This window comes from Tauraco erythrolophus, chromosome 2 (assembly GCF_009769465.1).
Source record: "Tauraco erythrolophus isolate bTauEry1 chromosome 2, bTauEry1.pri, whole genome shotgun sequence".
NCBI lineage: Eukaryota > Metazoa > Chordata > Aves > Musophagiformes > Musophagidae > Tauraco > Tauraco erythrolophus.
This window is the reverse complement of record NC_141466.1, coordinates 22,112,151-22,137,516: the sequence shown is the minus strand read 5'-3', so window position 1 is coordinate 22,137,516 and position 25,366 is coordinate 22,112,151. Positions and strand designations below refer to the sequence as shown.

At 41.3% G+C, this 25,366-nt stretch overlaps 1 protein-coding gene across 1 annotated transcript in view; it reads right to left on the bottom strand.

The window, feature by feature from the left end:
• PREP (prolyl endopeptidase) overlaps positions 1–25,366 on the bottom strand; it is a 120,406-nt gene that overhangs the window by 43,188 nt on the left and 51,852 nt on the right. Inside the window, exon 8 of the mRNA XM_086608147.1 lies at positions 11,585–11,776. Within this exon, the coding sequence (XP_086464273.1) occupies positions 11,585–11,776 (192 nt within the window). The remainder of the gene's footprint in view (positions 1–11,584; positions 11,777–25,366) is intronic.

Here is a 25,366-nt window from a genome sequence, read left to right as displayed (position 1 = left end):
CAGGCATAATCTAATTCTAAAATTCTTTAGCATACCTCAAAACATGCACCAAAATTTCTGACATGAATTAAATTTAACTCTTAAATCTTTAGAAGTCACCTGCCTTTTTGAAACAAAAAAGTGAACCAAAAGTAAAGGCTGACATTCTTTGGAAATTAAGTATGTATTTAGAATCATAGAATCATATGATTCTTTGGAAATGCACTAACCGTGTTGCTTGAAGCTAATTTACGCAGACATAGGAATAAAGAATTGCTTAACCAAGATGCTTATGCATTTGGAGTGCTTAAATATCTCATATTTCAATGCAAAACCCAAGCAAAACATTGATCTTTGCTAGCAATAGTTATGGAAATGCATGAAAATCAAAACCATCAGTAAGATTTAGACTCAAGCTAAACTAGTAAGAACAAAAAGACACGTCATCCTGTATTGCACATTAAAGTACAGAACCTAGAGGTTACTATTAATCTTGGGTTTATTGCCTAAGTATTCAGGAGGCTATTCCTGTAAGTAAGTTCTACTGGGTGTAAGAAAAGAGCTAGTCTGAGGTGATATCATCAACACACCATTTTCAAAAAAATCCATGTTTATTCAAGAAGCTGATGTTGTCAAACAACGTTCTTGACACTGTAAGGTAGTAGGAACAGGACGCAGCACTGTGAACTCAATCTGGCAAAAGGACCAAATCTCTCTGCAGAGGTTCATCCTCTTTATGCCTCTCCTGGCAGTCCTGGGCCCCAGCAGAGCTGCCCACCTCGGCTGGGCAGCTGTGCAGGAACGACAGCTTCTGCTTCACAGAACTTCTCGCATTCTGAGTTTGTTTCTCAGAAGAATTACTAGAGATATGTCAACTTCTTAATGGACTACTAATTTTTTCAGTCAGATTTTGGAAAATTCAAACTGATTTTTATTTTTTTAAAAAAAGAAAAGAAAAAAGGTCTGGGCTGATAATTTCTACAAAAGTCCCTGCAGTTTTACTGAGTGGGACTCACTTCAATCTCACTTCAATCCCCATCTTTATATTCTGTGAAGTGTAGAAACTCTTTAGGGTTCCAGTTCACCCAGAATATATAATGTAACATAAAATCATAGAATGGTTAGGGTTGGAAGGGACCTTAAAGATCATCTAGTTCCAACTCCTCAGCCACAGGCAGGGACATCTTCCACTAGACCAGGTTGCTCAAAGTCTCATCCAACTTGACCTTGAACACTTCCAGGGATAGGGCATATTCTCTCCTGTCTCCTGTGCCACTGTCTTCAGATCCTTAGTGACAAATCTATTTATTTACTCACACAGAAAGGAAAAAGATGGAAACCTCTTCATCTCTATTAGCATTTCTGTCATTTAAGAGACTAATTACTCTACTCTGCAAAAAAGCATTTCGACTTCTCATCAATTCACAAATCAAATACAGGCAAGAAAAAAATCAAACAAGGCTAAAAGTAAAGAAAAAAATATTTAGAATGAGGGAATGAGGGACATTTTTTTGTTTGTAGAACTAAGTGAGGTGTTGATTTTTATCCTCTTCCAACTACGTATGTGCAATTTCTCTCCTAACAAGTCAGACTAGAAATCTAAATCACAGGCAAGGCACTAGCATTGGACAAGGTCTCCTCTTATCTGCTGAAAGCAAAAAATGAAAAGATGGAATCAAATGAGCAAGAAAAATCAGGTAGGACTGACTGGGGCATGCTGTAATGTTAAAGCAGCGCTGTGAGACAGGGAGTTTAAAATACCAAAACTGGAGGAAAAAAACATCAAAACCAAAACAGAAGCAAGGCAAAATTGACTGAATTTCAGTTTTACACTATTTTATCTTATTCACATCTTAACACTTCTTTCCAAGTTCCCCTAAGTCCAATAAAAGCAAAATTGGAATTCACAGAGTTGTACTGAAGACAGTCTTTTTTTACCCCGGGACTTTCTAACTCCCTTATGAGCTTCCATCTGGGAATTTTCTAATCAAAGTCCCACAGTACAACACTAACTGAAATTTCAACCATGAAGCCATCACCTGAAATAATAAGATACAGCACAACATAACACTACTTATAAATTAGTAATTGATGTGTAATTTTAGCTCTGGAGTGATGTTTTCTTAAGTGAGGCTGGAGAACAGAATAAATTTTGTACGTTTTAATTGTTATATCCAATTACATGTTTTGAAATAGAGTAATTCCTGGCTGTATTAACCAGGAGAATATGCAGTAATTTAAAATATTTATTACATAGTCATTGCACAAATCTGCCAGCAATCACATGTATAATCACATGCCTGACCAACTTGGTGGCCTTTTACGATGGGGTGACAGCATCGGTGGACAAGGGTCGACCAATGGATGTCATCTACCTGGACTTGTGCAAAGCTTTTGACACTGTCCCGCACGACATTCTTCTCTCTAAATTAGAGAGTCATGGGTTTGATGGATGGACCACTCGGTGGATAAGGAATTGGCTCAATGGCCGCACTCAGAGAGTAGTGGTCAACGGCTCAATGTCCAAGTGGAGACCGGTCACGAGTGGCGTCCCTCAGGGGTCCGTGTTGGGCCCGGCCCTCTTCAACATCTTTGTCGGTGACGTGGACAGTGGCATGGAGTGCACCCTCAGCAAGTTCGCCGATGACACCAAGCTGTGTGGTGCCGTCGACACGCTGGAAGGGAGGGATGCCATCCAGAGGGACCTCGACAGGCTGGAGAGGTGGGCCCGTGCCAACCTCATGAAGTTCAACCAGGCCAAGTGCAAGGTCCTACATCTGGGTCGTGGCAATCCCAGGCACAAATACAGACTGAGTGGTGAATGGATCAAGAGCAGCCCTGAGGAGAAGGACTTGGGAGTACTGGTGGACGAGAAGCTCAATATGAGCCGGCAATGTGCTCTTGCGGCCCAGAAGGCCAACCGCGTCCTGGGCTGCATCAAGAGGAGTGTGGCCAGCAGGTCGAGGGAGGTGATTCTCCCCCTCTACTCTGCCCTTGTGAGACCTCACTTGGAGTACTGCGTCCAGTTCTGGAGCCCCCAACATAAGAAGGACATGGACCAGTTGGAGAGGGTCCAGAGGAGGGCCACGAAGATGATAAGAGGGCTGGAGCACCTTTCCTATGAGGACAGGCTAATAGAGTTGGGGCTGTTCAGCCTGGAGAAGAGGAGGCTCCGGGGTGACCTTATAGCGGTCTTCCAGTACCTCAAGGGGGCCTACAGGAAAGATGGGGAGAGGCTGTTCAGGAGGGCCAGTTATGATAGGACAAGGGGTAATGGTTTTAAAATAGAGGGAGGTAGGTTCAGGTTGGATATTAGGAAAAAATTTTTTACTATGAGAGTGGTAGAACACTGGAACAGGTTGCCCAGAGAGGTGGTGGATGCTCCATCCCTGGAGACGTTCAAGGCCAGGTTGGACAAGGCCCTGAGCAACCTGATCTAGTTGGAGATATCCCTGTTCCTTGCAGGGGGGTTGGACTAGATGACCTTCGAAGGTCCCTTCCAGCCCTAACCATTCTATGATTCTATGATTCTATGATTCTATAACTGGTTTATTAACAAAAAATACGAATTAAAAAAATAGCATCCCTACAGTAACACACTATTTTTGCCTGCAGAATTAATGGCTCTGCAATAAGTGTGAGATCCCATGGACCCCATTGGTATTCTCCATCTGTAACTGAAACCTTCAGTTTTACTCTCAAAATTTCCTGACACTTAGTTTCACAAAATAGATTACAGACACTCTCAGATCAACTGCAAATGTATATAATATGTAGTTTTGCTTCAGCAAAAATACTACTTAAGCAATCTTTATTTTAAAATTAAATTGTGATGACCCTTAAATCCTCACTACTCATTTCATGAAGCATTGCAGTTTAATGGATGTTTTCATTAAAAGTCGAAGTACATTATTACAGTAAAAATATACTTCAACTTACATCTTATGAAGAGATATTACTCTTTTATTAAAAAGATTCAATTACTCAGAGGTAAGGCTGCTGGCTTACATGGGGCTTCCTGCTATTGGAAAACTTGCCTAGGAAGCAGTAATATTAACTCTCCATCTCCTCTTTGGTTTACAAATTAGATGCTCTCAGAAGATAATAGATGAGAAAACAATGCAAAATATTTTTAAGTTTTTCCGTAAGATTTAGGAACACAGTTTCTGTGTATTCTGTGTATAATACTTGTATAATAACTGGTTTTGATGCATTGCTAACTGCCTCCAAAATCTACAGTAATGGAGGCTACAAAGAAATGCAAAAATCAAAACAGAGCAAAACACTGAAGCAGACTTGAAAGAGCAGGAGAAAAAAGACACTAAGAACCAACACTTACATACACAGTAAGCTAAAAAATGCTGAATTATTCACAAGAGCTATTCTTTGGCTGCAAGCTACAAGTTGAATCTCTATTATTCCTATGCTCAGCACTGAGAACCACAGATGCTGTTGAGTTTGTTGCATTAGCAGTCAGCCTCCTTGGTTTTGCTCATGCTTTGCAGAATGTATCCCGCATGCCTCTGTACCTCCTGGAAGCTTTTATGATTGTGTGCTTGCAAACTTCACATGTCTAAAAGCTAAACCTGACATCATTGCTGTAGGCTCCCCTTATGGACTGCGGGTAGAAATAAGCACCTTTCTACCTAAGAATGTAGTTCACCCAATTGTTTTGGATACCCTGTTCTGGGATACTATGAATTGCTTGCTGAGCAGGTTTCCCTCACGCAAGTGTTTTTTTACAAAAGCCAACCATCTGAGACCTCTCCAATGTATAGGGTCAATTTATTTTCGGTTAATACCAATGAATAGAGCAGTTATTCTCACAGTCACACCTGAATTTTTCAATTATTGTCCAGCATACTTACAATAACGCATAAGGCAAAGGACTTAATTTACTAAACAATAAACACATAGAGGTTGCCTTTTCCACTTGAGCCTCTTGGCTCAGGCATTAGAGAGAGATGGACACACTTGGACGCACTCATAGGTACTGCAAGTAGGTGTGAAGAATTATCCTTGGTACTGCCCATTTCTTTCTGAAGATGACAGTGATGACCCTGATGACTACAACAGGCTACATAGAATTCTTCCATAGCTAAGTTTGGACTAGAGGAATTATCGGACATTAAAGATCATCTAGTTCCAACCCCCCTGCCATGGGCAGGGAAATCCTCCACTACACCAGGTTGCTCAAAGCCTCATCCAACCTGGCCCTGAACACTGCCAGGGATGAGGCACCCACAACTTCTCTGGACAACCTGTTCCACTGCCTCACCATCCTCTGAGTGAAAAATTTCTTCCTTATATCTAATCTAAATCTACTCTCTTTCAGTTTAAAGCCATTGCCCCTTGTCCTATCCCTACACACCCTTGTAAAAAGTCCCTCTCCAGCTTTTCGGCAGGCCCCCTTTAAGTACTGGAAGGTTGCAATAAGATCACCCCGGAGCCTTCTCTTCTCCAGGCTGAACAGCCCCAACAGCCTGTCTCCATAGCAGAGGTGCTCCAGCCCTCGGATCATCCTTGTGACCCTCCTCTGGACCTGCTCCAGCAGCTCCATATCCTTCTTGTGTTGGGGACTCCAGAGCTGAACACAGTATTCCAGGTGGGGTCTCAAGAGAGCAGAGTAGAGGGGCAGAATCACTTTCCTCAACCTGCTGGCCACGCTTCTTTTGATACAGCCCAGGATACGGTTGGCTTTCTGGGCTGCCAGCGCACATAGCTGGCTCATGTTGAGCTTCTCATCCACCAGCACTCCCAAGTCTTTTTCCTCAGGGCTGCTCTCAATCCATTCTCTGCCCAGCCTGTACTTGTGCTTGAGATTGCCTCGACCCATTGCAGGACCTTGCACTCGGCCTTGTTGAACTTCATGAGGTTCTCACAGGTCCACCTCTCCAGCCTGTCAAGGTCCCTCTGGATGGCACCCCTTCCCTTCAGCATGTCCACAACACCACACAACTTGGTGTCATCTGCAAACTTGCTGAGGGTGCACTCGATCCCACTGTCCATCTTGCCAACAAAGATGTTAAATAGCACTGGCCCCAATACTGACCCCTGAGGAACACCACTCGTCACTGGCCTCCACTCGGACATTGAACCGTTGACCACAACTCTTTGAGTGCGACCATCCAGCCAATTCCTTATCCTCCTAGTGGTCCATCCATCAAAACCACGTCTTTCCAGTTTAGAGACAAGGATGTCGTGTGGGACAGTATCAAATGCTTTGGATAAGTCCAGGTAGATGATGTCAGTTGCTCTTCCCCTATCCATCAATGCTGTGACCTCCTCATAGAAGTCCACCAAATTAGTCAGGCAGGATTTGCCCTTCGTGAAGCCATGTTGGCTGTCACCAATCAACTCCTTATTTTCTATGCGCCCTAGCATAGTCGCCAGGAGGATCTGCTCCACGATCTTGCCGGGCACACAGGTGAGACTGACTGGCCTGTAGTTCCCTGGGTCTTCTTTTTTTCCCTTTTTAAAGATGGGGGCTATGTTTCCCGTTTTCCAGTCAGTGGGAACTTCACCAGATTGCCACGACTTCTGAAATATGATGAATAGTGGCTTAGCAACTTCATCTGCCAGTTCCCTCAGGACCCGCGGATGCACCTCATCAAGTCCCGCGGATGCACCTCATCAGGTCCCATGGACTTATCCACCTTCAGGTTCTTTAGATGGTCTTGAACCTGATCTTCTCCTACAGTGGGCGGTTCTTCATTCTCCCAGTCCCTGCCTTTGCCTTTTGTGGCTTGGGCTGTGCAGCTGGAGCTCTTGCCAGTGAAGACTGAGGCAAAGAAGTCATTGAGAACCTCAGCCTTCTCCATATCCCGGGGGTAGCCAGGTCCCCCGTTTTCTTCTGGAGAGGGCCTACATTTTCCCTAGATCTCTTTTTATCACTGACATATCTATAGAAGTGTTTCTTGTTGCCCTTGATGTCCCTGGCCAGATTTAACTCTATCAGGACTTTAGCTTTCCTAACCTGATCTCTGGTTGCTCAGACAATCACTCTGTATTCTTCCCAGGCTACCTGTCCTTGCTTCCACCGCCTATAGGCCTTCCTTTTGTGCCCGAGTTGGTCCAGGAGCTCCTTGTTCATCCATGTGGGCCTCCTGGTGTTCCTACCTGACTTTCTCTTTGTTGGGATGCACCGCTCCTGAGCTTGGAGGAGGTGATCCTTGAATACTAACCAGCTTTATTCTGCCCCTCTTTCCTCCAGGGCTTCATCCCATTGTACTTGAGCGAGGAGATCCCTGAAGAGGCCGAAGTCTGCTCTCCTGAAATCCAGCATAGTGAGCTTGCTGTGCACCCTCCTTGCTTCCCGAAGAATCTTGAATTCCACCATTTCATGATCACTGCAGCCAAGGCTGTCCTTGAGCATCACGTTTCCCACCAGCCCTTCTTTGTTGGTGAGAACAAGGTCCAGCAAAGCACCTCTCCTCGTTGGTTACTCTAAACCGCCAAGTGTGTAAAGCTACGGGTTCTCTGAAAAACACCACGGGGTAACGGAGTGCACAAGCTTCCTGATGGCTGAGATGAACATGAGGGACTACTCACACCCATGGACATCCTTGTCATTCAGGATCAACAATTTTGTGGTACTCATTCCAGACTTTCCCTCCTGGTTTCGCTACAGTGCCAAAAGACACATTTTAAGTTGCAGTAACTCCCCTCCTTGAACTCTTAAGCATTTATGAATTCACTAGCATGTTAACGGTATGAAGAAAAACTTTATTTTTTACTCAGAGTACACATTCTAGCTGAGTGAAGGGAAGCATTTCACGTGCACTGAGTTTAGGTGTGCAGATGCGTACAAGGTACAGGAGCATTGTTAGCTTTGCTCCTGCTTGTTAAATGGCCAACTGAGATTCAAAGAACTGTTCACGATCACTCACCTCATCTATGAGACATTCAGGAATATGTCTTATTTCTCAGCCCTCCTTTACTCAGGAGATTTTCTGTTTTTCTTTTCATTGTCACAAGTACAGGGCTGGATATAACTGCTACTCTCAAGTTGCCCTGCTCTATCAGTATTGGGCACTTTTTTGGGGGTCACAGTTCTCAAAATTAATTATTTAACCTTCTAAAGAGAGCAGGTTTAACCTATGCCTTAGAACTAGGGTTGCAGTGTCTGTGATGATCAGTCTGCATTTATGGTTTCATAGCTGCCTTTTAACTAATTCAGCACACCTACTTGCAGCTATGTGGTCATTTAAAGAACTGGTTCAACATTAAACATGAATCTCTCCTATGGTTCTATTTTATACTCCCTGAAAATTAAAAGTAACACTTTATAAATAAACTCCAAAGTGGAGGAAATGAGTCTCATCACACCCCAATACGTTCTAAGGCCCCCCCTTAAATTTCATTTTAAAATAGTTGTCATTTATTTCTTCCCCTCAGCTCACAGAGTAGAGATCTAAATTTACTTCAACTCTGTGTGAAATTACTGCACAGAGCTGTAAAACGAGGTGTGTGTACAACCTCATTGCAGGAATATGATTGTATTTTTTCCTCCTGTATTTTCCAATTTAGCTCATTTACAAACAGTTCTGAAAACAAAAAGGTCAAAGCCAATAAAAAAAGGTCTATCTTGAAGAATATGTTGAAGAAACCAAATGACATTCACACCACCTTGTAGGCATGTGTGTTTATTTCTTATAGAATCATAGAATCATCTGGTTGGAAGAGACCTTCAAGATCACTGAGTCCAACCATTCGCCCTGCACTGTCAGGATCCCTAAACCATGTTGCTCAACACCAAATCCACATGGCTTTTAAACACCTCCAGGGATGGGGACTCCACCACCTCCCTGGGCAGCCTGTTCCAATACTTCACAACCCTCTCTGTAAAGAAATTCTTCCTGATATCTAACCTAAATTTCCCCTGGTGTAACTTGAGGCCATTCCCTCTCGTCCTGTCATTCATAACATGGGAGAAGAGACCGACCCCCATCTCCCTACAACTTCCTTTCAGGTAATTGTAGAGAGTGATAATCTTGGTTAGATTATATTACCTATAGCATCTTCCCTAAGAATCCATTATGATACTTTGTGGAATTTCGCTTTTCGTCATTAAGGGACACTGGCACAGCTTCATAATTCTTAACCCTGAACTTATTATTTCTATATGTGCACAGTGCAGCTTTTATGAAACTGAATCTAAGTTAACACATAGAAATGAAGAATGCTATAGCTACCAGGCAGATCACATCAGAGTAGGAGACTTTTGAGCCGAATATCTATATAACCCAGAAAACACATTTGTGACCTAGAGCATCACTAACTATGTTTATAAAGAAATTCTAATACAGCTAATTACATCTTGATAAAGAGTCACTCCCACACACATGTAAAATTGGACAAGCAGCAATACTCATGTACCCTTTGAATCACTGCTGTCCTAGCTTCTCAGAAGGCGTTTCATTACATTGTCATCTCTGGATCATACAAAATCAAATTGACTTGACTGCAAGGTTTTCAAGACAATGAATTATTAACTGCCTTCTGCTATAATTATGTCTTTCTAAACCATATCTTGGAATTATTAAAACAACATGACATAGAGGCTGGCTTGCTTGCTGACTTCATCAAGTGACAGAGTGGGTGTTTTTAATTTATTCAGGGCTACAACCTCCTGCACATGATAAAATTCTCTTATCTTAGTGCTGAGGACACAACACTAATTTGCAAGCATCTGCCACAAAGAAGCAACTGAACAATTCGAACTTACTTTACTGTAGCGCTAAGATCTATTTATAACACATCTTCTTATGGAGACACTTCATTTGCGAATTTAATCCCATTTCTTTACATACCACTCCAAAAAGCTAGAGAGAGAGAGGTGGACATATGATTGCCTACTCTGGCTTCACATTCAAATTCAGTAGAAGCTTAATGAAACACAAGAGACTCCTGATGGTTTTATATGACAGATTATGTTTGCCTTCAAGTGTTTAAGAGCTGAATGTCTGTTGTGTTTACAGTCTGAAGGCCAGTGCCCTCAGCAAACCCATTTATCCGAACTTTCGGTTTTCTAAATGCAGTTGTCATGTCTGTATAGTCAAGGCTGTCATGTGTAAGCCATTAAAGGAGTGTTACATACATTGTAATTCTTTTTGTATGTGCACGAACATGAACTTAGCATGACTTTGCCTTTAGAATGAAGCCAAAACGGAGTTGAGCTAAATACCGCAGTGTAGTGAAGAGCAGATATGTCCTTTAATCTTACTGGGAAGGAATATATAGCCAGTGTCTATACAGCCACTGGTCAAAGCTCCTTTGGCTGCCTAGACTACGTCTCAAGTAAACCGACACATGGTAACCACATTTCATGTCAATCTCATGTTTCTGTCCCATTCCATTTGGACACTCACCATCTTTAAGTCAGTTGTTCAACTTGGTCCTGCTTTATGAATTGCTGTTCCTCATAACTTAAGCATGGCTTCACAGACTGTCAGCAAATTTGCATGCAATCAGAAACTTGACTTGGAAGCAATATTTCACTTACACCTATTATTTATTCTCTGCTTAGGACCTGAAAGGTACTTCATTTAGGATGCAGGTAGTTCATGATCCAAAGAGTTCACATAAGGAAAAGATTTGTGTCTCATTAAGCTCTAATTTGCTACTTTGGTGTTGTTTACCAAAATTCTTGCAATATTCTAAACCTCAGTTGTTTGCAACACTACTACAATTCTGGGCATGCTCAGAGTCACCATTTATGTTACTGGGGACACACCTTGTCTAAGGCTGTGGCAGAAATCATGCAAGACACATTGTGAAATGCAGAGAGAATTCTACTTATGCTACAAAGCAGCTCTTTACCGGAAAAGTGGCAAACATGAATGAATTCATATAAAGATGGAAAAAAAAGTCTTTTTGAATAGCTATAATTATACTAGTCAGATAAATCATAATTGTATCTTGTACTGTATGGAGAACAGACTACATAAATGTACACAAAACATCTGCAAAAAAAAAAAAAACAGATCAGAGGAGGTTTTTACGTATTATCTGAAACAAATTCTAAGTTTTAATAGAACTTTCCAAAAATGCTGGGATTAAAAAAATACACCTTCATTTTATCAAAACCAAAGATTTATGTTTTGAATTCGCTTGTATACTTAGAGAATTCCATGCCCTGAGGCTTTTTTTCAAGCATTGTCTATTCTTATTCCCAGAACAACAGAAAATCCTATCTTGAACTCCGACCAACTCTGTTCACAATGTGCTGCACTACTGCCAGGTTTGCTCTTTCCCTTCTTTCTGCTTACGAAGTCCCTCTTGCTGTAATCCCTGACTGTCTAGTAAACGTTTACTACACTGACATGAAGCAGGAAAATACTTTCCCCTTGTCTCCTACAAACACAGAACTAAAACAAGGACAGATGAAGCAACTTCACTATGGCCACACAGGATGTTAGAGAGAGAAATGGATCCTGGATCTCTTGAGTCTCAGCAAGTCTTTTAATCGCAAATCCTAAACAAAGTCTGAACTTTGTTCAGGAAAAAAATAAGAAGGTCTGCACAAGATCATTCAATAGACTAATTACTGAATTAATTTGAAAAAAGCAGAATAGAAAGTCTTTTACCTGACATGAACTCTTACCTAGAACATCTCTTTCATGTTCAGGTATAAGAACCTTCCATTTGGATTCCTCTGGGTCACTGAAGTCAATGTTGATTAACCGGTAATTAGGAGAATGGCGGTTTGTCTTGAAAGTGAACACCGTTCCTTCATTGGTGACATACTCGTACTCGGCCTCAAAGTTATCTATCAGCTTCACCCACTGAAGAATTCCTGCAAGATCAAACATAATGTAAATTCTTTACCTCCTGAAACAAAACCTTTTAACGTCTTAAGGCAAGGTCTTCCTCTTTCTCAAACAATGGCAGTGACCAGGAGAGGTGAAGCTATAGAAAGGACTGAGTATGTACTCACAGCTACAGAAAGGACTGACTATGTACTCAGTATTAAGAACTTAGAAAGAATTCTCCGGTTTCATAGGCTGCAGAGGAAAAATGCCAGTTCATGGACATGTTAACATACTGGTTTTGAGGAATTTCTAGCAAAATACACACAGAATACTGACAGAACTCTGGCTACTGTTTCATCAGCTTTCCTAAGGGGCTGCTGGAATTCTCAGATGTTTGCTACAGAGGTGCTTCCACCACACGAGCTCGGAGCCAACGCCGCCGAGCACATCAGGTTCTTGCCAACGGGGCTTGCAAGCCCCCACTTGTATAGACTTCTTCGAACAGGGAGTCATAGCTGAGTCAAAAGACCCTGCACTAAGTTTTCAAGTTCAATTTTATTTTTAATAGCTTTTTTCCAATTATTGTTTAGCTATAAAATAATTCTTTTTTCTTTCTGAAAAAAAATTACTTTTTATTAAAGTGAAAAGTTTTGCATCCTCCTTAAAAGCCCGGAACTTCCCTCAGAATAAAAATTATGCTATTTGAATGAGTACAATAAACTTCAATATCAAGATTTCCCCTGTCAATTCAGAAACAACATTCCTGAAGTGTTGTTCTGCGGAAGCTTGTCACCACCAAAGGACAACTACAGAGAGTTAGTTAAAATGTTAACTTCTGGGTTTGCGAAGAATGAAATTGCATTTTCCGTACCAACCTTCTTGAATATCACACTCACTAACAGAAGTCCACTTCTCTGAAACATCAATTGCCTCAGTTTACTCACTCTGTACCACAGTCTTAGCATTGGAGTTCAGACAGAAAGACTCCACTACTTTTTTATTCACATTTTACTGTTTTGCAATAGGTTTAGAGGCTAGCAGAAAGAAAAAGCAGCAAGGCTAGATCAGATATGTAATATGCTTGTTATACCTACAACCTAATCTATCATCTGAACTTACTATTATAAGCTTCATACATTAGTTATGCTGAAAAATCAGAATCCTTATTGATACATGAAATCAAAGCTTTTAACCCTTAAAATAACATTTGGCACACTCTCTGCCTCTTTCCTGAATTAAAGTTCGTGTCTTTGCTTTTAAGTATAAACAAATAAACTGTGCATAGATCCTTTCATGAAACTCTATAATATAATGTTTGTGTCAATAAAACAGCACATCGGCTTATTTTATAATATTAAAAGCTGAGCAGAATAATGGAAGTAGATCATAGTCGAGCTGTAATTACAGTAAGGTTTTTTTTTCAAAAAAAAAGAATAATTGAGGAAGCAGTGAGATGGCTACGGTCATTTTAAACCCATTAAAAGTAATAAGAGTATAGCCAGGCCTAGTACATTCATAAAAGCTCGTATCTCTTAATTGCCGTTTTGGTTCAAGGAAAACTTCCCTGTCTCTTTATACAAAGTGATAGATTAGCCAATTAAATTCTACTTTTCATACAGCTACAACACAAACTTTTCAGACAATCCAGTCCATTTAGTATCCTGTCTCTGAGTGAATGAATTGCATGATAAACCTTGATTTAAGCTGAGGTCCAAAGTTTTGTCCTTCTCAAGAGATTTCATGTTGAACAAAAATCTTGCTAAGTCCCTCCTGTTGCTCAGAGTTCTGTAGAGAAAGCATGCTTTGATACCCGGTAAAACAAAGAAAATATAGTCTACAGTGAACTCTAACATACACCAGGGAAACTGTTTTAAGATTTTAAGTCGTGCAGAAGTGTTTTAGTGAACAAAAACTTAGCTGCAGTATAACACCAAAACAATATTGGAACATTTGTATTTTAGTGTCTGACAGAATGAAACCATCCTACTAAAGAAAAACAAGACTTCATAAAAAGGAATCCCCAGACTGTTGGAAAAAACCTCACTTTTTAAAATGGGAAATGTGCACAGTAACTGTAGTCTCTATGACTGCAACACGAGTTGGATTCTGTGAAGAAAAAGGACAATAATGTGACATCAGGGATTTACATTACTGCCTTGCAACTCATTCCTCCGCTCCCAAATGAACAGCTAGTAAAAAAGCAAAGAGGGTTGATATTCTACAGGGACACACTAAGTTGTTATTACAAAATCAAGAGCATTCACCTTGTTAAAGTGGATGTTATATAGTCCTTGGAAGACAAATATTGCAGATGAATTACCTGCAAACCACTGTCTCACTGAAGTAGTTAAATATGCTAATGCCTAGCCTAAGTTAAGACGCAGTAACAAGGCAATTACAGGCAGCTGAGACCGTTACATCAGGTACACTCGCTGCAGTAGAGAGTACGTGCTGTAGTTTTCCAGTGAGAGGAGGAAACCCTTTGCAATGAGACAGGTATCAGACATAAGGAGATGCATCTTTATGGCCAGTTGTAGCTGATCCAATTGTGGCCCGTGACTGAAAGGAATGTTCTAGAGTTGCCTTAGATCACCCTGCTCAGGCGTCTCCTTTGGGCTAGGAAGAACCACCTGGTGACCAACACGGCCAGTTCACTGGGCACTGATATGTCTGAAAACTGACTGGGCAGGGGTACGTGACCCATTTATCCCCTGGCCATGTTGGTGACAGCAGAAGGGAGAAGCAGGCCCATGCAGTTTACCAGTGTGGCACTGCCTCCCTGTCGAGCCCTCCAGCCTTGCTGGTGAGTTAAGCTAAGACCTAATCATCGCCAAAGAGGAGTTTGTCCTTCACCACACTACTTGTAGCCTGCTGCTTCAGTTTTGCTTATCTGCCCTAGAAGTGAGATGGTTCAATGAGTTAAATAATTAAAAAAAAAAATATGCTGCAAAATAAAGTTTTTTGTTTCAATGAACACAATTTGAAGCGTAAAGCATAATTTGTCAAAGATTCTGTCTTCCTGGAAGTGTTTGGAATACATCTAGAAGTCTGTCTAGATAGAGACACAGCCATGCACTTTCAATTCAAACTCTGTGCAAGTAGGTCAAACATAACTCTTCTGTTTCTTCAGGTCTGGCTTTTGTTTGTATGTGTGACTACTGAATACTATGGAAGGTATCTGCAGGCAGCTTTGACCTGCCTGAATTTAGGCTGAATGATTCTGCAGTAACTGGTTAAACATCCAAAAGCATGGTGAACTATGGACTGAGGGCCTCGAGCAGTGCTCACTCACTTACAGCAAGTCGTCTGCACATGTGCAACAGAGCACACTCTTACATGAATGAGCCCGGCTGAGAGCTGTTATCTAAACATCAGAAGAGGACTTTCCAGTGATCAGAGGTAAGCAAAAAAGCAGTTTAGCATGCAGTGCAAATATGGGAAAGCATGTTTGATCATGCAGGACCCACATTATAACATCTGGAAAAATAATAAAGATATCTACACACAATCTAGACAGGACAACACAAAGCCTTCCAAGTAACTTGTTGCAACACTAAGTCACGTGCACCAGTCCAAGGGACCTGAGAAACTCAGTGAAGGCAGCAAAGAATATATAGCCATAGTTAAGAAAGGAGTTGCCTTACTTAAGTGCAGACAGCTAAGGAAATAGAGAGAAGAACTATGTGGTTTCACAAAGACAGCAGGCATCCGGAAAGGGCTCTGCAGGAGTGGATGACTGACAGGCTTCTCAGGAGCTAGACAAGATACAGGAAACGGAGGTTCAAAATAGACCAGAAGTAATGACAAAAGGCCTAAAACAGTTTTCATATAAAATGACCTAAGAAAACATCTTATGCCTTACGTTAGAGAAAAGATGAATCCACAAGAGCGTGATAAAGGATATAAAACGATGAATGATTGGGAGCCACGCTGCCCAGACTTTCTGTCAGAGCAAGGATGCTGGTCCTAAACAGGTCACTGACCGCAGTCAGTTCTCCATTGCATGACTGAAACTCGTGTGATCAGTACATTCTTACCAAATGGCCAGAGGTACACGCATACATCTCACCATACGACTGGATGGATACTTATCTGCTGGTTATATACTTGACCAAAAGTGAATGTGTACATGATGTCATGTGGCATGTATGTATCTATTCAGTTATCCGAACAGAAGAGCAACTACAGAGTCTCAGAAACAAGGCTTCTTTACTTTTAAAAAGTAAGCATTTAAAAATGTGTTTATGAAGGCAGCATACTTGATTCGTCTCCCTTGACGTTCAACAAGGCCAAGTGCAAGGTCCTGCACGTGGGTTGGGGTAATCCCAAGCACAAGTACAGGCTGGGAGGAGAATGGATTGAGAGCAGCCCTGAGGAAAAGGACTTGGGAGTGCTGGTGGATGAGAAGCTCAACATGAGCCAGCAATGTGTGCTGGCAGCCCAGAAAGCCAACCGTATCCTGGGCTGTATCAAAAGAACTGTGGCCAGCAGGTCGAGGGAAGTGATTCTGCCCTTCTACTCAGCTCTCTTGAGACCCCACCTGGAATACTGTGTTCAGCTCTGGAGTCCCCAACACAAGAAGGACATGGAGCTGCTGGAGCAAGTCCAGAGGAGGGCCATGAAGATGATCCAAGGGCTGGAGCACCTCTCCTACGAAGACAGGCTGAGAGAGTTGGGGCTGTTCAGCCTGGATGAGAGAAGGCTCCGGGGTGATCTTATAGCAGCCTTCCAGTACTTAAAGGGGGACTACAGGAAAGCTGGAGAGGGACTTTCTACAAGGGCATGTAGTGATAAGACAAGGGGCAATGGATTTAAACTGAAAGAGGGCAGATTTAGATTAGAGATAAGCAAGAAATTTTTTACATTGAGGGTGGTGAGGCAGTGGAACAGGTTGCCCAGAGAAGTTGTAGATGCCTCATCCCTGGAAGTGTTCAGGGCCAGGTTGGATGAGGCTTTCAGCAACCTGGTGTAGTGGAGTGTGTCCCTGCTCATGGCAGGGGGGTTGGAACTAGATGATCTTTGAGGTCCCTTCCAACCCAAATTATTCTATGATTCCATAAACCAGTTCCTCCTCACCTCTGAAGCACTCCAGCAAAAGGGGCATCAAGGCCCATGAATGGGAGGTTGGTTACCATGATCTAGAGGCAGGTGAAGGATTCTTGCTTCAGTCTCAAACCCAGAACAAACAGTCTCTCAGTAACAAAAAGAACAGTACCTCTCAAGTCGTGACTTTAAAAAGCCCTCCAAAAAGAAGTTGAAGGATAGGCATTCAATTCATTCTTCTTTAAAAGAAAGGAGGGGAGTGGGGAGGTGAAAAACTGGATCTTGACAGAGATTTGCAGGTTTAAGCAGCAGTCCTCTCACAACATCTGTCTTTGAGGAGAGCCATTGAGACGTGGCATTTGTAGTCCAGGCTCCTTTATTCTTAACACCAGAGCCACTGAAGATTTCAGTTTGACCCACGTAAGCATACAATGAGACAGATCTGTTATACACAGGGAAAGCACAAGGTTGAAGATCTTGACAGTTTACTGTGTACTACTGCTGTAACCTAATCCTTTCCTCTGACAGTCCTTCCACTAAAATACATTGCTGAAGACCTATAGATGCTTTTGCCTATATACTTTGTACCAGTCACTTATCCATCATCAAATAATTGCATTACAATAGGAACTGCAGGTAGAAGATTTATAATCTTTATTCGATGGACAATAAAGCCTTGCCACACAACAGAAAGTCATCATCCTACAGAGCTGGCCCTTCTGCAATGCTTAAGACAAAAGCAACGTGGAGCTTACAGACAGAATTCTTAAAATTTTTGGATCCACAGAAGATCAAAAGGGAAATTATATTAGTAAGCATCACAGATTAAGCCCTCAACCTTGTACTGGCCTCTGAACACAGCAAAACATTGATTAGTCTGCCAAGAGCTCTCTGTGTGATGAAGCAGTTTTGTTGCTGAACGATCACAACTACAGGAGAGGGAAAAGCTAATTTGAACGAACTGGTTATAACAGCAAGAACGATCACAGAAAGCCTGTTATCAGTCTTCTTTCAGACAAAAAGGATAGACTGGCGGAGAGTCACTGTTCATTAGCTCACAAAATGTTCTCAATACTTCCTTCCATATTTCATATTTCATGTTTCATGGAGAGGCCAAACAATCCATTCACGGCAAACAACCTCTTGACTGTGTCGGCTGGAGTGATCAACTAACGGCAGGGGTGTTTATCTGATACTGTGAAAAAAGTTTTCACGATTTAAACAGCATCATTCAGCTTTTTTCATGTACTCTAGCAGTCAAAATTATCAGGTGAAGATACAAATGTTATCTCTAAATTTATATTCCATTCTAACTTGTCAGTTACATTTTTTATAAGTCACATAATTTTTCTGGAAACCAAGCAGTGCTGAGAATGCTCAGGAAGCGAACCAAGAGGTCTGGCTCATAACAATGGGACAGGCTTCCTACTCAAAAGCTCCACCTCAAATTTCGTAACAGTACATGCATTAAGCAGGTAAACTTCTACTCATGGAAAGATTTTTTAACTCTTAGATTTTACTCTGAACTGATTTTTCAGGGAGGTACTGGAAGCTAGGTGTATAATGTGTTTGTCTCTGAATCATAATTGGCATGCTAACAAGATCTGAAAAACCAAACCAACACAGTCAGTCATCTTCAGCCTTAACAACTGAGCCTCCAACTCAACTACAGGTATGGCTTTCTAAGTGGAATTAATTTTCATAGCTGTTCATCAGTTATTTGGAATTCACTTTGCCTTTCATCTTAAAGATGATAATTTGCTTGACCGATTCAATAAGGAAGATTTTTTTAAGTAGTGAAAATACAAATCAAAACAAAAATGCCTTTAAATCTAACCTGCTCACAGAAAAGCCCTAAACCAGTGTAATTTTGGTTTTGCGATTCCATATATATATGTGGTAACATCTACCATGAGTATCCACATGCAAAACTGTAACTTTAGAGCATATGTTTTTTATGTGTGTTTTACACTAGAATTATAACACATCTGCCTCCTAAACTAGAGGGATCAACGCATTCAGTACAACCAGCAAGGGAGACAGAAGAGAAACAGGCTTTTTCAGTTCAATACTCTGCTACTGACAGATTAATCAGACACACATCTACAACAGCACATCCTGGTAGAGCATAAGAGGACAGTAACTTCACAGCCTTAACTCTTTCCGTTCCAAGAGCTGAAGGCTACAAAAAGAGCCTTATAAAAGCAGAAGTCCCATAGGTACATGCATTATTAAGCACTTTCTCTTTCATTTTCTATGTCTTCTCCATTCCTTTACGAGAAGTACACATTTTACTGAAATTTTTATAAATAGAAGTCTATGTGCCTCTATGTTAGGTCTTAATTCCTGTGAAGATAAAAATCTTAATTCTAATTAAGTTGTCATACTATTTCCTTCTTACCTCACTGTATTTTTAAGGTAAATTTTACAAAGTCTCTCTATCTAGTCTTTGAACTCTAGGTTTCTTTTCATCTTTATTTCTGGAAGGAAACAAAATAATAGAATCGTTTAGGTTGGAAATGACCTTGAAGATCATTAACCTAGCAGCTGCCAAGTCCACCACTAAACCATGTCCCTAAGCACCATATCTACATGTCTTTTAAATACCTCCAGGGATGGTGACTCGACCACTTCCCTGGGCAGCCTGTTCAGATGGCTGAGGGCCCAAAGCTCCCCTGGCACAACTTGAGGCTTTTTCCTTTTGTCCTATTGTTTGTCCCTTGGGAGAAGAGACCAACACCCACCTCACGACAATCTCCTTTCAGGTCAGAGTAGAAGGCAATAAGGTCTACCCTCAGTCTTCTTTTCTCCAGGCTAAGCAACTCCAGTTCCGACAGCCACTTCTCATAAGACTTGTGCTCTGGACGCTTCACCAGCTTCGTTGCCTTTCTTTGGACACGCTCCAGCACCTCAATGTCTTTCTTGTAGTGAAGGGCCCAAAACCGAACACAGCATTTGTGAAGTGCAGCCTCACCAGTGCCAAGTACAGGGAGATGATCACTTCCCTTGTCCTGCTGGCCACACCATTGCTGATACAAGCCAGGATGCTATTGGCATTCTTGGCCACCTGACCCCGCTGCTGGCTCATATTCAGCCAGCTGTCGACCAACACTCCCAGGTCCTTTTCTGCAGGGCAGCTTTCCAGTCACTCTTCTCCAAGCCTGTAGCGTTGCCTGGGGTTGTTGTGACCCAAGTTCAGGACCCGGCACTTGGCCTTGTTGAACCTCATACCTGACCATGGATCCAGCCTGTCCAGATCCCTCTGTAGAGCCTTCCTACCCTCAAGCAGATCAACACTCCTGCCCAACTTGGTGTCATCTGCAAACTTACTGAGGGTGCACATGATCCCCTCATCCAGATTGTTGGTAAAGTTATTAAGCAGAATTGACGTCAGTACCGAGCCCTGGGGAACACCACATGTGACCAGCCGCCAACTGTATTTAACTCCATCCATCATAACTTTGGGCCAGGCCATCCAGCCATTTTTTTACCCAGCAAAGAGTACACCCATGCAGGCCATGAGCAGTCAGTTTCTCCAAGAGAATGCTGTGGGAAACACTGTCAAAGGCTTTACTAAAGCCTTTACTGAAGTCTAGGTAGACTTTACTGAAGTCTAGGTAGACAACACCCACAGCCTTTCCCTCATCCACTAAGTGGGTCACCTTGTCATAGAAGGAGATCAGGTTAGTCAAGCAGGACCTGCCTCTCATAAACCCATACTGAATGGGCCGCATCACCTGATTGTCCTGTACGTGCTCCACAGCCTTCACCAGCACTGAGGTCAGACTGACAGGCCTGTAGTTCCCTGGATCCTCCTTCTGGCCCTTCTTGTAGATGAGTGTCACATTTTCTAACCTCCAGTCAACTGGGATCTCTCCAGTTAGCCAGGACTCTTGATAAATGATGGAAAGTGGCTTGGTGAGCATTGCCACCAGCTTCCTCAGTACCCTTGGGTGGATAACATCCAGCCCCATAGACCTGCATGTGTCTAAGTGGTGTAATAGGCCACTAACTACTTCCCCTGGGATTACAGGGGCTTCCTTCTGCTCCCCATCCCTGTCTTCCACCTCACGGGGCTGGGTACCCAGCGAACAACTGGTTTTACTATTAAAGACCGAGGTAAAGAAGGCATTAAGTACCTCAGCCTGTTCCTCATCCTTTGTCACTATGTTTCCTCCCACATCCAATAAAGGATGGAAATTCTCCTCAGCCCTCCTTTTGTTGCTAATGTATTTACAGAAACATTTTTTACTGTCTTTTATGGCAGCAGCCAGACTAAGCTCTAGTTGGGCTTTGGCCCTTCTAATTTTCTCCCTGCGTAACCTCACAACATCCTTGTAGCCCTCCTGAATGGCCTGTCCCTTCTTCCAGAGATCATAAACTCTTTTTCGTAAGTTCCAGCCAAAGCACTCTGTTCAGCCAGGTTGGTCTTCTTCCCCACCAGCTCGTCTTTGAGCACATGTCTGCTCCTGCACCTTTAGGATTTCCTTCTTGAAGAACGTCCAACCTCCCTGGACTTCTTTGCCCTTCACGACTACCTCCCAAGGGACTCTGTCAACCTAAACAGGCCAAAGTCTGCCCTCCGGAAGCTCAAGGTAGCGGTTCTGCTGACTTCTCCAAGAATCAAAAACTCTTGCTCTGAGCCAGGCAGCTACAGAAAAGAACTCAGGATTTTTCTTCCGATTTCTTCTTCACAACCACAAATATTTAATTAAGCGTCTGACTCCAGTCTCCAAAGGCAAGAGAGATTTTCAAACAACGTGGACTCTCTTTGAAAGTAAGATCTCTTAATCTCTTGGGACCTGACTTCACTTATGAATGTGTGAGAGAATGAATACTTGATAGGAGATATTAAGATGTCCCTGAACAGAATGCAACTTTGTTGTGTTTGTACTGAGAGTGTTCTCAGTACTGCTCATCCTGCAGATGATGGCTACTCAATGATCACAGAAAGTTAATGAATTTGCAGTTTAAAATAAATAAGTGGAAGGAGGCAATATTTATTCCTTTGAGTTAAAAAGTTTGGACATGTCAAGATATATCAAAGACTATCCCAGAAGAAAGAAATCAAGCACTTTTATGAGCAGAGATTTCTCTATCAGTTTCAAGGCTTCTATTTTACTTCCATTTGGATGACCACTTGGAAGACAAGAGAAAAGAATATATATCCTTTGTTTTGAGAGAGTTACAGCTTCTGTCCTCATGCAGCAGAACAGGACCAAGGATGATCTCTCTCACATCACTCTTTCTTTAATATACACAAAGAAAAGAAAAAATGCATAACATAAAAAGCAACTTCATCATGAATACTATTTATAAATGTAATGTCCAGTTAGACAGTAGCAGAATGAAGATCTCCTTTCTCAAATTAATAGCACGCTATTTAATTGTTAATGATTTGCCTCCAATTAAAAAAAAAAAAAAAAAGACGTTGAAAGCAAAAACTCTTTGGAATTGCCATTTCAGGGATATGAAACTTTTTTCTTAAAGTAAATACTCTATTGTTGAGGCTTTTGTATATTTTCCAAGACTCAACTGATTTTTTTCTCTCTATTTGGTAGGGAACTAGGACGTAATGGGTCTTGTTTCAATATTGATTTTTGAAAGTTTGTTTTTTCTTAAAGTTACTTCAATCAGAAAAATCTCTCTCAAAAAAGAAAAGTACTCTCTCTCCCACCACATTCCACTTTCTACCTGATGTCTACTGTCTCCTCACTATCCTTTTTTTCTTGTTCATTTTCATTACAAAGGTTTTGATCCATTTTTTCAGGCTATGCAGCACATACTGACTCATCCCTTTGATGTCACTCTATATAGCACTGTTCATTGCTTTTTATTTATTTATTTTTTAAGGAGATCCTTAAAAATTGCAAGACTAAACTAAAATGCAAAAGGCCAGATAATGCTTTTTCAACAGAAAGTAGAAAAACATCACCTTTGTTTTTCCACCTGCCCTTTCTTCAGTGTGGGGAAAAAAAGAACAACCTTTTAAACAAAGGAACAAAATAAAAATTGGCTGATTACTGCCAATCAGTTATGGCTGATAACTCCGCTCTTATATTCCTTCTTGCAATCTGTCTCTACCAGTCTAGTACAAAGGAGCTTCAGATCCCTCAGGAAGAGGCAAGTGAGGCTCTGCCCAAAGCTCTGAGTCAGTGACTCATAAATTAGCTCTATGGTGCTCACAAGAAGAGGATCCTGATTTTTTTATTAGGCTTCCTAGCTGCTACCATAATACAAAATAAAGGAAAAGGTCCATATTAAGAACAACTTCAACAAGACCAATCAGCCATGTCATGGCGGTTTAAGATCATAGCTAAGGCTGATTAAAGAGCTTTCATTTATTTTTTGTTGCACACCAACAGATTTGTGCTAAATTCCCTCTTCCCTGCACCAAACCACACATTCAAAAGAATAAATAGTCAAGGCTGACAATCTAATCGAAAAGAAACAATCTCATTTCTCAAGAAAAGGGAAAACCAAAATTACTACCAGGCACAGAAACAGTAAGAGATATGCTACAGAAAAAGCACTGCTGTTTTTTCCATTTGGTTTTGGGTTTTTTTGTGTTTTTTTTTTGTAAGATGTACAACAATGTTTGTTAATATATAATTGCTTGATTACTGTGTATCCAGCTGTTTGGCTAATATGAGGCATTTTCAGGTATACCAAGAAGAACAGTTAAGCAAAGTGATTAATGAGATAAGTTTTCTTGTTTGACCGGCTCAACATACAAGCAAACCTGAGTGCCGTCCCTATTCTAGAAGACAAGATTGAGAAAATAGCTACTAAAAACCTGTGCCTGACAATGTTCAGGTACTGGGGAAAGGTGTGTTTGTTTTTTAAAGAAATACTTAGCATTAGATCACTTTTAAATGTTAAAAACACTTAACATTTAACATAATAGCCCCACAGTACCTACTATGAAGAAAATTAACTCTACTCCAGCCAAAACCAGCACAATGGGAAACGGTTGAGATAAGTGGTACAGCTGAAGGACCTGCATAGTCACCAGAGTGGTGTTACATCCCTGAAACAAAGGATCACAAGATACATAAAGGCCAGAGAACACTTTAGTGTGTTTTGTGAAAGGAAAAAGGCAGCTTAGGGGACGGCACTCCATGTTGGCTTGTATCAGCAGTGAGAGAAGGGTTTGCTTGTTGTAAGAGTCAAGGCTTGAAAATCCTTTTTGCACTTTTGCAAGGTAAGTAGGGAAATCCGGAGTCTTGAGTGAGGGATAACCTTTTGGACATGAACTCACAGCGCTGTCCTTCCTGACACAATGTACAGCTGTTACATCTCTGCTACTGAAATTTCATAAAGCAAAATTAAACTGTTATTTGGTTCAGTGGCTGACAAAGAGTGGTGAAATCCTGACAAGAATCCCATTGTTTTAATTTTCCCTAGTCTTTCTAAACCCTACCCTATAAGTAACCGAAGCGGCAAGCATGAAAGGAAAAACACCCACATCCACAGCTACTTGAGAGTATAGCAAGGGAGTTCTCCCAAAAGCTTAAACAACAGCCCAGCTGTCTTCTTCTGGTTGTGTCTTTTGCCACATATTGGCTTGCCACAATATTGTGAATTATGACCACAGGTATCTAGTCTTGAGGAAGGGAGTATTTGCAAAACACTTTGATATGGGATAATAAAAGGGTTTTTTTTAAGTGTATTTGGTTAAGTTAGTTGTAAACATAAAATTCCAATTGGTAAACCTAGTCATTTCTAACACAAAGAGTTATGTGATAAAAACTAAGCCACAAACTGAGTTAACCAGGTGGGATTCACAAGATACATGTGGTAATAGGGGAGCAGGCAGAACAATATCCCCCAAACCTCTTATCTTTTCAGACTAATTTAAAATTCTCATAAAAAATAGCTACGTGTTTGTCATAAGTTACTTATCACAGTAATTTCCTATTCTAAAAAGGAGTATTCTTGGCACAAATAGCTCACAACAGCCCACTTGAAAATCTAGCAAGCAACCTGAATATTTGAAGAGAAAAATGACTCAGTCTGTATACAGCATAAAGATTGTGAAGGAGGGAAAGGAAGCATGAAGAACATTTTAGCTAACCTAGGAAGCAGAAAAGACGCTCAGATGTTCCCTGTAATGCTCGTGGAAAGAAACAGAAACACTGCTGTACAGATTATCTTCCAGGGAAAACAAACTGACAAGGATGACTGCAGAAGATCGCACTGTAAATTCAATTAGCCTATGACTGTTGACAAAATATCATGAGCAATTACATATAGTAAAGGGAGATGGGCTATCTGACACACTTAAAGTTTCAAGTGTAGAAACAAGAAAGTCAAATCCTTTAAATTTCTTAAACATTTAGAAACAGTCTACTCTCATTTATAAGATGTGATCTCCACTCAGAGTCAAGATCATTTGCTGGCCAACACAGGGCGAGTTAACTACTGCTGGTCCACAGCCATTGAAACATTATGATCAATGAAGGCACAAGATACAACTGCCTTCAGTACCGCAGAACTAAAAAAAAAAAATCAGGCTTGCACAGCCTTTAATGATGTAATTATCTCCTCACATATCATTTAAAGGGAGTACATGCAAAAAGAAGCCACAA